The sequence below is a fragment of the Lepidochelys kempii genome, chromosome 6 (genome assembly GCF_965140265.1).
Source record: "Lepidochelys kempii isolate rLepKem1 chromosome 6, rLepKem1.hap2, whole genome shotgun sequence".
In the NCBI taxonomy this organism is placed as follows: Eukaryota; Metazoa; Chordata; order Testudines; family Cheloniidae; genus Lepidochelys; species Lepidochelys kempii.
This window is the reverse complement of record NC_133261.1, coordinates 39,756,228-39,769,746: the sequence shown is the minus strand read 5'-3', so window position 1 is coordinate 39,769,746 and position 13,519 is coordinate 39,756,228. Positions and strand designations below refer to the sequence as shown.

At 42.0% G+C, this 13,519-nt stretch overlaps 1 protein-coding gene across 1 annotated transcript; it reads left to right on the top strand.

The window, feature by feature from the left end:
* Window positions 1–1,486: 1,486 nt before the first annotated feature.
* On the top strand, window positions 1,487–11,914 carry OLFML1 (olfactomedin like 1). Its single transcript, XM_073347689.1, has 3 exons — window positions 1,487–1,798; window positions 4,593–4,881; window positions 9,642–11,914. Exons 1-3 carry the CDS (start codon window positions 1,673–1,675, stop codon window positions 10,418–10,420), a joined length of 1,194 nt encoding a protein of 397 aa, XP_073203790.1. The 5' UTR covers window positions 1,487–1,672; the 3' UTR covers window positions 10,421–11,914.
* Window positions 11,915–13,519: the final 1,605 nt, after the last annotated feature.

Sequence of the window (13,519 nt, the reverse complement as noted above, 5' to 3'; positions counted from 1 at the left end):
CAGCCCCATGCTCAATGGTCTCTGTACCCACTGGTGGAGAGGAATGTGCCATACACCACTTTTCCACCCTGCCCCCCAATCCCGCAATAATACCTTATCATCCAATCGTGTTCTGTTTTTACCATACTTTGGGAGGCAAGAAAAAAGAGTATACACCACAGAACTACTCCAGCACTCCCAATCAAAGGAGATGACCTAGTGCTTCCTTCACAGCTGCATTTTTTCTGTATGCCTGGAGGACACATCCAGGGTGTCCTCCTATCAGTTTCAGAGTCCAACAAGACAATGTTGTTTGTTTTCATCTCCCCAAGAAGTAGCTCAGCCTGCTCTGAGATTAAATGAGAGTTGGGGAGGTGGTATTCAGTCAGGCTGACTGCACATCACTGACTATTCCACATAAATGGAAACTGGCAAACTGGTTTGTTTTCCATTAGCATAAAGGAATATAAAAAAATCACTTTTTGCCAGTGGACTCTGACTTCTTGTCATAAATAATGCAAAGTTGTACCTCACGGCAATCAGGGAAATGAGGTCAAAGGGTAAATTCTGCATGCTGTGACACATTTTCATGCATTGAATCAATGCTCATATGCTTACACTCATGCTAGAGAGAGCACAAAGGGAGAGCTTGTGTGGGTGTGAGAGTAAACTGTAGAGAAGGATGCTGACAAAATGTTAAGATGTGCTGAATTCCAGGAAACAACAGTACAGATGTGGTGTTTGGGTTCAAATAGAAAGGGAAATGTCTGATGCCTAGGACGTAACTTCCCACTGTCCATTCGGCCATATCCCTTTGGTCAAAGGGTTCTGGATATTCATATGCACCCCCTTCTTCTCAAAGAAAAGACCAAAAAGACCTAGAACAAATACGACTTAAAATTAGTATTTCTTTTGAAAAATGAAAACCAAAAACCTTGCCTCAAGTAGGGGCAAAAGGGAGAAGTGCCAGAAACTCCATTAAATCCACAAGGGACTCTGCTGCTTCTACTGATTTTATAAGGGAAGGTGCTCGGATATTATGTTGATAGTATAAAACCCTAAGATAGATAAATGAGAGAAGAGCACCTTAATATTTTTCATTTTTCTAACCTAGTACAGACAGACATATGTACCCAGATAAACACTGAAAGTGTAGAAGTTGTTTTAAATTGCTTTACACTAACAACTGTGATTGTTCAGAACAACAACTACAGATATTATGGACCTCAGCTGGTGCAAATCAGCATAGCTCTATTGACTTCAGTGAAGCCGCTCTGATTTACATGCGCAAAGGATCTGGCACTAAATATTGTTCTGTTGGTGGGGGTGGAGGGTTGTTTTCATTTTTATTTAATACAATTGGACTAAAGGCTCTATGTGACTCAGTACTGAACATCTGGGATTGATCACAAGATCACAAGCTGGAAAGCATTCATCTTGGCTTCTAGAAATAAACACATCTAACTCAATGCTTTCCACAACTTTATTGTTTTAATGATAGATTGAAGGAGCTTAAACAGCCATTTTAAATCTTTTAATACTCACAGCTTTAGTATTTTTAGCCATTTTTTTCACATCATAGTATCACGCAGCTATTATATTGATTTTAATTCTGCGGTGGGGGGGCAGTGTTAGTGTGATTTTTCTTCCCATTATTAATTCCTTATTTTTCCCCACAAGATTTCATAGGACTATGATAATCCTGCAACTCAGATTTTTATTAGTTTCATTTTTCACAAGTATCGTGGGAGAGGCCCAATATGTAATGCAAGATGCAGTACTAATGCATTACATCGACCGGCGTTTTCTATCTTTTGAGGTATGTGTTATCTGTATAATTGTGTCACAGGAATATTGTCTTGTTGCAAATATATTTGAAAGGTGGTGCATGTTCTTACATATATGCATATATGTTAATCATCATCAGTAAAATAATGAATAAACAAAAACAAATAAAATTAACAAACTTAATTAGTATGTTATGATAACTAAAACCTGTAACTTTAATTATTTCGTGTTATCATAGCATTATTTATCATATCATATCATTTTTATTTTATTATAAAGAGCCGAGTTCTGCTGTCAGTTGCATCTGTGTAATCCCTTCAATAAAATTTAGCTAAAAATGTGTAAATGTTTAAATTGCTGTCACAGTATGTCTCCAGAATATCTGCATTTCCTGTTGGCATCAACAGGATTGGTGACAAAAATTAATAATGAATTAGTAAGCAGAGAAGATAGTAGAAAAATGCTTTGTAAGCTTCCAATCTACAGTTGAACTTTAAGTGTATTTGCATCTTGACAAGAGACTGAAAAAATCCCCATGTGGTTGGGAGACTGGAAAAAGTTTTGGTTCTGCTAAATTTCATAAGATTACAGTCCCTCAGACAGGGCTCCCACCTACTCCAGTATCTGTCCTCTTTCTTCAATTAAAATCACCAAGTACTGCAAATTAAATTCAGATGAGATTGTTAAAAATAATTCCAGAGGTTTTTCATTCCTAGATCCTAAATACCAGTGTACCATCACGCATACTTTATTTAAACAGTGTGATAAATATACAATAGGACAGAATTTGTATGGGATGAATTACTAAAAATTGCTATTGTGCCTTTGGCTGGTAATAATTTGTGTTAATAAAAGAATTGTAAAGAAGCTCTAACCGTAGTCACTCCTGCACTCCTTCCTCATGCAGAGCTCCTACTGGCTTCAATAGGAGTTTTGCCTTAGAAAGCAGTGAAGAACTGGGCCAATGTTCTGTCCCCATTAGGTGGGCTGGGATTAATACTTCACTAACCTACACAAGAATGACAATCATATAAGTTTCAACTGGCTGTTTCCTCCTTTTTGCTTCATAGGAGAGAGACGTTTCTCCCATCCTCTCTGGTTCAGACCCCTAAACCAACTAACATCCTAAGGTTCTCGCAGAGGTTGGGACACCCATAGAAGCTGATATATGTGTAATTGTACAAGCAATGTGGACAGGGGGTGAATATCTCCTACCCCCTCACATTTCAACTGGAGGGGGAAAATAATGTCTTTCTTCCTTACACACACAATGACTAAGGGAGAGGTGAAGAAGGAGTGGACAGTAGCAAGGGCAGAAAAGGGGGGGGTAGATATTGGAGGGAGAAGCAGACTTTAGACATTTGGGAGCATGGATAGAGGCACTTTGTGTAGTGAGGAGGAGAGACAGGTAGATGGGCCTCTTGGTGGGGATTATGGTCATATGCAAAATTCCAAGTTAGCACTTGGATAACTGGCATAAAATGAGCTGGGGAGCTATAAAAACCTCACCAAAGATTCCAGAGAATGAAACACATAACACATACTGCATGGTTCCCTTTGTAAGTATATTTATTCCTCAGTCATAGAAAAGCTCACCTAACACCCACAATGAAAAGCTTGAAACCTGTGTGTAAAACACCACAACTGAGTACCCAGTTTTAACTAGTTAGGACTATCATTCTTGTGTATCTGCCCTTAGATACTGATACACTTTCAATAACTCATCTGAAAGGCAGTGTGGCCTAATGGGTGGAGCACTGGACTAGGACCGAGGATGCCTGGGTTCTATTCTCAGCTCTGCCACTGTCCTGCTGCATGCCATTGGGCAATTCACATCTCTCTGTGCCTCAGTTTCCCCCTTTGTAAAGAGATTTGTGGATGAAAAGTCCTATAAAAATCACTAGCTTTTTCAGCACCTAGCCTATTATGAAGTTTTGACAAACTAAACGGGACTAAAATTTAAAAAGTGGCTGATAATATTGGGTACCTTGGATTTTGGGTGGCCAATTTGAAACACCTTAAAGAGTGCTGTTTTTTGAGGTGGAAGCTCAGCATTTTGTGAAAATTAAGCCCCTTTTATGATGACTTCAGCTGGGCACCGTAAATCACTAGGCACTTTTGAAAATGTGTCCGATGGCAGGGCCATTCGAAATGGTCAGGCAGGTAGGGCCTCACCTAAGATGAACTGATACTGAGGTAGCTGCATAGATGTGCTCGTCTTTCCAATCTGAATTCATTGCTCTATCTTCCATGATTTTACTCCCACAATTTTGACCATTTTGACACAAACTTTCTTAGCAAACATTGATTTTGTAGGTCAAAATTTCAATTTTCCATTTTAAATGCTAGGAAAGAGGAAGTAGCATTAACTCTGGATCAGATATCTGCTGGGCCAGCAAAGGAACAGTGTGTGAAATTTGGTTGCTTCCTGGCTCCAACAGCCCCTGTTTTCACATTTTTATGAGACAGACTCAGCAGAGATCCTAAAGAGAGGATTCTGAGGGGCCTCAGGGAGGGGAGTCACCAGTGATCCCTCTGTTCTGCTCTCCAATGGGTTCTACCAGGGCTCCACTCGGCCAACAGAAAAAGAGCAAAGAAACTGGCCCTTCATAGCAAGGGAGACTACAGATATGTAACCACAAGTATGAATTTCAGTGACTTTCTCATGCAGATTAATAAGTGACCAGGGATAATTAGTTTGAAATGAGGAAGGGAAGGGGGGCCACTGGTATTTATAAACTAACCATGTATTAAGATTCTATCTATAGAAAATACACACGCACACAAGCAAATATATATTTATATATTCTGTATTCTAATTCAAGAGCAGGCTGGAAAAATGCAACCAAGATATCCTGGATTATGTACAAGAATTCCGAGACTTTTCAAGGAGGATGATATCGCGCCTGGAGGGGCTGAAAGTTTATAAAGCTGAGATTAAAAATGAAGTGGAGCATCTGCTAACAAGAGTTGAAAGAGCACAAAGGGACATTGACTATTTTGAATCAACGAGAGAATCTACTACTTGTGTAGAAGTAGATGAAGACCTGGTGGAAAAGCAGCTAAATGAAGACGCAGAAGAAAAAAGGAAAGTCAAGCTCATGCTTAATGCAAGTAAGAACTATTTACTTTTCAAAACTTAGATCTAAGAGGGCCAATCCTCTAGTCAATACATTTATGCTGATATGTGGATAAAGTATATTTACAAGTGTATGTTTTTTAAGTGTGATAATATTGAGCTTTCAACAAAGAAAACAAATACACCAAAAGGAAAAGGAAAATGCTATAATTAATATATTTGTTATATACATACTGAATTGCATGTTAAATTGGTTCTTTGGAAATAGCTCTTTGATTGGAGCATTAAAAGCATTAAAAAAAAAAACTACTAAAGGTATGCTCGGGCAACTGTCACAGTTCCCAAGACAACTGCACCTCTGACCCCTTTTTGGTCTCATTAAGGGTATTCCACTTACGTCTCAAGCCTCTAATCATCACCATGACGTGATTCTCAGCCTTCAGCCTGGGGATTTAGGCTGCACACTCCTGCAATTCACTGCGATCAGCTTAGTAAGTCTGAATTAAGTTCAGCACCTCATGCTTCAGGGCTTCAGACAGAATCTGTAGGGGGCCAGAAGCAGGGCCAGTCTTAGAGGTGGGTGACTGCTCAGGGCCTCATTGTCAGTGGTTGCCATCAGACTACCGCAAGATGGCAGGCCTGGGCTGCCAGAGAGGGGGTGAGTGTGGGCGAGCCCATGGCTGGAGCCCCACCTGGCCAGCTGGGCAGGAGGTGGGTGATGCAGCCTGGAGCTACCAGTCTGGTGGGGAGGCGCAGGCAGCCGGGCTCACTCCTGCAGAGCATGGGGGCCAGGCCAGCGGCGAGCAGGAGGCACAGGGAGGGAGGAGACGGCACTGGGGGAGGAGGGAGGTTGTGCACCACATCCTTGCTCCTTCCCCTCTCCCCCCCAGAGCCTCCTCAACGCCGCGACACAGCTGATCGTGGCAGGCAGGAGGCGCTAGGGGAGGGAGGGAGGTTGCACGCCACGTCCTCACTCCTCCGCCCTTCCCAATAATTTCCCCCAGAGCCTCCTGAAGGCCGCAAAACAGCTGATCGCAATGGGCAGGACGCAGGGGAAGGGAGGAAGAGGCACTGATTGGGGGGGCTGCTGGCGGGTGGGAGGCGCTGTGGGAGGGAGGCAGGCTGATAGGGCTGCTGGTAGGTGCTGAGCACCCATGATTTTTTCCCCAGAGTCGGCTCCTAGCAGGAGCCCCATATTGTCTTCTGAAGAGTTACATGCGGCTCCGGAGCCACCTGCTGGCCACCCCGATATATTGTATAAACACCTTTTCTGCCTAGCATTAAGATTAGTTTGCTAACCCAGTTGTTTACCTGATCAGATTGCTGGGTCAGCTTTTCACCTAACTGTTCTCTTTCCTTCCCAGACAAGCAGGCATCTTTTCACATTTCCCCACACCTAAAATATACATTCGACATATTACATACTTCATGGATTGATCCCTATCCCTGTGTCCAGTGGTCATTTTATAGAGCTCTGGGTTCTTTGTTTGTCAGGCTTATGGATCCGGTTAAACCAGTCTAATTTTATGTTTTATTAAAAGCCCTTATCCTCTTAAACTGCATCTTTAAATAGTATCTCGCCACTATGAAATTCACTAATTGATGCAAATTATATACAGTATGGACATTTTAGCTGGTCTATTTTATTTCCAGTCAGAAGCAGTGTGAAATCAGAAACACATAACAGAAAATTTAAAAATTGGAATCAGAACCTTTTAAAAAAGCTTCGGGGCAGAGCCTAACGTGGTGTATATCTGACTTCAGTGGAGCGAAATCAAATTACATGAGCTAAGGATCTGCTCTCTTCATCTTTGTCAACATGCTGTCAAAGGGTTAAAGCAGGTGGTAATGATGATACTATCACCCTTCTCACCCTGTTTACAAAGCCTACTCCTACCCCAGTCTACAGCACTCTGAATTTCAAGGTCTGTTCCTTTCTAGATCTAAGCTTGTTTGATGATTCAGGCACTTCCTTTGACATGCAGTAAAAAAATAAACTGGATGTTTTTTAAAACGTCTCACGGTAAAGACACTGAAAATTGTTTCTTTCTAAAAGTAACTAGGGTAAAATTACCTGCCCTTGAGTCTTTCCAGATGTTGAAAAGTTGTTATTGAGAGTTACACATTAGTATATACTAGCCATCATCGTTAACCACATCATATTAACAGGTCCATTATCCATTTCCAGATTTTACAGCATTGTTTGCGAGTGTTTAAGGTCTTGCTGCCTAGGTTTCCAGCTGTCTGTGGAATACATTTACTGCTGCTTGAGGTAATTCTTAGCTGACACCACTATTTAAAAGCAGAGCCATGAGTTCATTGCTATGTTTAATTGTAGTCATTGAGGACCAAATCCTGGTTCCACTGAAATCAATGGGGAAACTAGTAAGCATGTGGCTTTTAGAGCACTTAGATAAAGTCATCTGTTAAACAGTAAGTGACTCTTAGCCTTAACAACAGCAGAGCTGCCACTTCACCATAAGGGGCATAGTATCAGTCCAAGGTGAGTGTGTTTGGTTTGAATACGTTCAGACACTCACTGATTGTGCAGGAAGAGTGGTTGATCTTCCAACTCTGCCTTGGCTGGGAATGGGATATGGCATTCCTGTAGATTAGGCATCAAACTGCCTTCTGGGACTGATGGTTTTAAGATTTGGAAGTATCCTGGGGCAGTAGAGGTGTCTCCAGTCCTTCATTTTGGCTGCAGTAACCAAAGGGTATATGTAGGGGGTATCAGTATCCAGAAGTGCAAAAAAGGGTTGCTTTCTGGAAGCAATGTGAGTATTTCTATTGACTTCAATGGATTTGGACCAAGTAAAAAGAGAGGAGGCTGATGATGCAGCGGAGTTTGCTTTTGTCTTCTCCATTTCATCTACTGCCAGAACTTGCTGCCTTAGGGGCTTGTTTGTCCTGTTTGGTTAAGAAGGCTGCACTTTATTAAAAGACATTCTTTAACCGTCAAGTAGTGTCTCTTCTAATTTGTTAAAGCGGCAAAGAGTCCTGTGGCACCTTATAGACTAACAGATGTATTGGAGCATAAACTTTCGTGGGTGAATACCCACTTCATCGGATGCATGTAGTGGAAATTTCCAGAGGCAGGTATTGTTATTGCCTTTGGCAAGCAAGCTGTTTACTCCTCTCATATACATTGTAATAACATGTTTGCTGGAAGGAATAGGCAGTTGATAAAGATTGAGAGTTCCCTGGGCATGATTCTCCATTGCCTTGCACCTGGTAGAGCTGTTAATATCTGTGCAAAGTGGGTGTACAATGCTACCAACTCCGAATTACCTGCTTATTCTGATAATAACATTTAGCACTCACTTCGCTCTGGTGTATATGACTACACCACTACTCCCATGACATGCCTCTAACCTGAGTTATGGTGACATGGAGCTGTTGTTTTGATGGTCCTACACCACCTATGGCATGCCCCAAAGCCAGAGAGATCCTGACTTTGGGATCTGGCTGATCTCTGGCTCTTTTATGTTGCAGGAGTGGTGAAAATGGGCCAGAACAAAACCGAGAATTGAGATCTTTATATTCTGGTTTCATATTAGGATGCTGTGTTTCTTGCTAAGGGTGTTATGTTATTGGGGGGTGGGGGGGAACAGAGGGTAGGAGTGAACCCCTGAGATAGTATGTTAAAATTCAATAGGTCAGACTTTAACCGGTAGGTCTTTTATAAATAAAGGACTTGATTCTTCTCTCGTGCTGGTGTAAACCAGGAGTAACCTCACTACAGTGAATGCAGACACACCAGTGTAAAACTGGTGTGAATGAGAGAAGAATCGAAGGTGCTGCTCTGTGTCTCCTCTCAGTTACAATAATGCAATGCTGTTTGGGTGGCATTGGTGTAACAGAGCAGAATTTGGCTCCATGTATGTAGTTGAAGATCTGCCATGGAAACTCATTGCCTACGCAGAGGTGAAAGCAAGCCGGTACAGTATGGTGTGGCGTACCGATAACAGCCAGTACACAGCCGACCGTACCGGCAGGGCCGCTGATGAGGGAGGCCAAAAGGGGCAGCTTCCCAAAGCCCGGCAATTTAAAAGGGCCCAGGGTTCCCGGCAGCGGCTGGAGCCCTGGCCCTTTAAATCGCCGCCAGAGCCCTGGGGCTCCTGTCCACCGCTACCACTACAATGGGGCTCCAGCGGTGATTTAAAGGGACCGGGGTTCCCGGCCGCTGCTACCGCAGCAGCGGCGGGAGCCTGAGCCCTTTAAATCGCCGCTGGAGCCCTGGGGCTCCCAGGCGCTGCCGCTACCATGGGGCTCTGCTAGTGATTTAAAGGGCCTGGGGCGCTGGGTGCTGTCGCGGTAGCAGTGGCGGCGGCTGGGAGCCCTGGGGCTCTGGCGGCGATTTAAAGGGCCCGGGGCTCCAGCCCCTTAAATCACTGCCAGAGCCCTGAGCTAGAGCTAGCGGTGGCCGGAAGCCCCGGACCCTTTAAATCGCCGCCCAGCACTGAAGGGCTGGCTCGGGGAGTCTGGCCTCAGCCCTGCTTCTTCTGCCCGAGGCCCCGCACCTTCCAGTTGAGCCACCCCCCCCGACCTTGCTCAGGACCCTAGCCGCCCTGCATACTGGTAAGTCCCTTAAGTTACTTTCACACCTGGTTTTACAATATGAAATGAGTTTGGTGACTACTTAACACAGCAATTTTGTTGCCACATTTACAGACATTTTGGACATACTCTAAGCAATGGATGAAGGGACTAAGAATTGAAAAGAGAGGGAACAATAAGAGGATTCAGTCATTCTAATTTTATAATCCTTTATATTTGGACTGTTTCCTTACAGGCTGTGACAACATGCTTGCGGGTATCAAGTCCCTAAAGATAGTTAAGAAGACTGGAGATATGCATGGCTTTTGGATGACAGATCCAGGCAAAGACCATCTGAAGATTTATTTCTTAAGTGGATCCAAGAATAATGTTATTTTGGAATTTGCAAATATTCGGGCATTCTCAGAAATGAATCGTAAGCTAACACCACGGAGAGTTAACTTGCCATCTTCCTGGCAGGGAACTGGCCATGTTATATATAATGGTTTCCTGTTTTATCACAGATATGGCTCCTTAAATGAGATAGTTAAATATAACATCCAGAGAAGAAAGGTAACGGATAGAATGCTCCTGCCAGGTGCTGGACAGATTCCTGCCTATGAACTGTTTCCTGATACTAAAATAGATCTTGCTATTGATGAACAAGGGCTGTGGGCAATCCATGCAGAGCCAGACACGAGTGGAAACCTTGTCATCACTAAAATCAACCATATGACTATGACTGTGGAGCATACTTGGGACACATCATGCAACAGCAAGAATGCTGAAGCAGCTTTTCTAATGTGCGCCACCCTCTATGTTGTGTACAACTCTCCTAGCGGAGGCACATCTCGGATAGAATGTGTGTACGATGTCTTAGGCACCATAAATGCTTATGAAATCCCCATGTTACCTTTCCCCAAACGTCAGCGCAGCCATTCCATGATACATTATAACCCCAAAGAAAAGCAGCTATTTGCCTGGGCTAATGGATCCCAGATCCTTTACAAACTTCAAACAAAGCAAAAAGTTTAAGATCTTTAGGAACTTTTCAAAGATGAATATTAAAACAAGCTTAAAGTCAATGACCCAAGTTCTCTTCTCAGTTACCATCACGGAATTCCCCTTGCTTTTCCATTTGCTCATAGATGCTTTATATTATATATTGGGAGCTGAAACACCTCCTCTCCATTACACTGATTGCCCCCAATTGGATGAATTTGGAAGGAAACTTCCACAAGTTCAAACTCACAGAGATAAATTCTCTTCTGCTGTAAATTGATATGGTTCTATTAAAAAGTTAGTGAAATTGTGCCAGTTTACACCATCAGGGAATTAGACCAACAGAGTTTTCACTCCCATACATGGTGTAATCCCATTCAATGCAACACCAGGCTCTGTACAAAACACATATTTGAGCAAAATCCTTATATTCACCTCAGTCAGTTTAGTATAAGTAATGAGTAAGGCCTGAAGGATTTGCCCCGTACTAAATACTCCCAAGGTCACCCTGTTAATTTTTTTTCAAGTGAGTGTAGGGCCTTGATTCAGCATAGCTCCTAAGCACATTTTAACTTTAAGCACCTGCTTAGGCCCATCAATGCACTTATGCACCTCTTAAGTCTCACTGACTTCAACTGAACTTTAAGCACATGTTCAAAGTTAAGCATGGGCTTAAGTGCACTGCCGAACTGAGGCCTTTGTATTTGTGACAGGTACAGGTAGACAGCACTGAACAAAAATATCCAGGGTTGTAAAAGTAAATATTGAAAAACAACAAACTGTTCTGAGAGAGATACAAATCCTATGCTTCAGGAAATAAAGCAACCTCTACTACTGGGGCTTAGACGGAAATTTTTATCTGGAGGCACCATTTGCCCAATTCAAGGCTTCTTACACCTTCCTTAGAAGCATCCGGTATTGACTGCTATCAGAGAGGAGTTGCTGAATGAGATGGACCATTGATCTGATCCAGTGAGGCAGTTCCTAGATTCATTTCAAATGTATGTGTATGTATTTTCACATCCAGATTTAATTGGTAATGACCAAATATTGTTACCCATTATGAGTACAGACCCCAAAACTACTATTATTGCCCCACATTGACAGTCAAAGCAGAGAGGTCAGGGATGGAATAGTTTTTTCCCGGAATAGGTTTCAGAGACTGAACTTCCCTTTCACCCAATGGAAAGCTGGGGCAGTTGTCTCAAGTTTAGGGATGAAGTACATTAATCACTGAGACTGATGTGGGGAAACATGCCCTGCCACTGTCCATGCTGCATCTGTTCTGTGAGTAAACAAGATTTATCCATATAAATGTTCAATTCTTTTTTAATCCTGCTAAGCTCCTGGCCTCAATGACTTCCTGTAGCAATGAGTTCCAGAGTCTAAATATGCTTTATATGAAGAAATATTTCCTTTTATCAGTTCTGAGTTTGCTGTCTTTCAGTTTTATTGAATGTGCCATTACTCTTATGTTATCAGACAGATTGAATAAAAGTTCCCGATCTACCTTCTGTAGACCATTCATTATTTTGTATACTGTTTTTATGTCCCCTCTGATTTGTCACCTTCCTAAAGTAAATAATCCCAATATTTCTTACTCGCTTTTTGAGAGTTTTCCCATACCTCTGACCATTCTTGTCCACTATATCTGCACACACTCTAATTCTGCAATGTATTTTAAGAAACGGGTCACCAGAATCAACACAGTATTCCAGGTGAGGGTATAACATTAATGTGGACTGGCTTTATGACCTACCGATAAATTCCAATGGTATATTTGTTCAGAATTAAAACAAAAAGCTAAATATCCTCCCTATACCTATATCTGTAATACACAAGTAGCAGCTTCAGTTTTTGGATTTTAAGAATATGTGCATTATAGTTTAATAAAATAAACTGATGTGGAAAAAGCCATACTTCATTGAATCCACAGAATAATCACATTTTGTTCTTTAAGAGTAAAGAGCTGTTGTTGCTTTCTAAAAATAACCTCAACAGAACAGCCAAACATCAGGGAATGATGTTAAAAAGAAAATACAACCAAAAGAATACAAGCTAGTTAGTTACAACTAGGTCCAAGCTGATATATTTTAGCAAAGAAACTCCATAATCTTATACCCCAATACTAAGCCAAATACAAACAGGAGACAATATTGTGCTTGGACTAAGGAAACTGTTTCTCACTTCTGCGTGACAATGGGCAATGTGGGTGAGGTAATATCTTTTATTGGTGAGAGACGATCTTACACAAGTTGGTCCAATAGAAGATATTACCTCACCCACCTTGTCTCTAATATCCTGGGACTGACACGGCTACAACATTGCATACACGACCATAGGCAAGTAGAGGCAAGTTGCTTGTTAACCTCTCTGTGCCTTAAGTCTCCCCAGCTGTAAAATGAAGATAATGACATTACTCACATTTGCCAAGTGCTTTTTATGAGACCAACAAAGCCACCTGAGTTTGAGGCAGGATGCATCTGCTCTTTTATGGGAAGTATTCTAATGAAGACGTTTTCCTTACTGGTATTTGCATAAGCAGAATGTATTTTGTTATTATTCAAATAATTCCTAAATTAAGAAGAGACACAAGGTGTTTGCAGTGTTGCTGTAGCCACATTGGTCCCAGGATATTAGAGAGACAAGATAGGTGAGGCAGTATCTTTTATTTGACCAGCTTCTGTTGGTGAAAAAGACAAGCTTTTGAGCTTATGCAAGTCTCTTTTTCAGATCTGGAAAAGGTATTCAGTGTCTCACAGCTAAATACAATGTGGAACAGACAAACATAAGGAGTTATGTGTTAAATTAAGAAGACACTAATGATATTTTTGTACTTTCTTCCCTCATACCTTCCTATTTGCAACAACTAGCGATGGGTGAACCTCAAAGGTTCAAACAAGGATCTAGCTCAACCTTTTTGCCCTGGAAGTCTATCAAAACCAGGGCTGCTTATGCATTCTCAGTATTTCCTGGTTTGGCTCAGAATGGAAATACTGCAAGAACAAACTTCACTGCAGTATTTAGTACTCCTTGGTGAAACCAGGAAGGGCAGAAGAGTGTGAAAATTTAAAAGAAAAATGAACAAATCGTTCAGATTCAAATCAGGTTTGGGGCAGAGTTTCAAGTCTG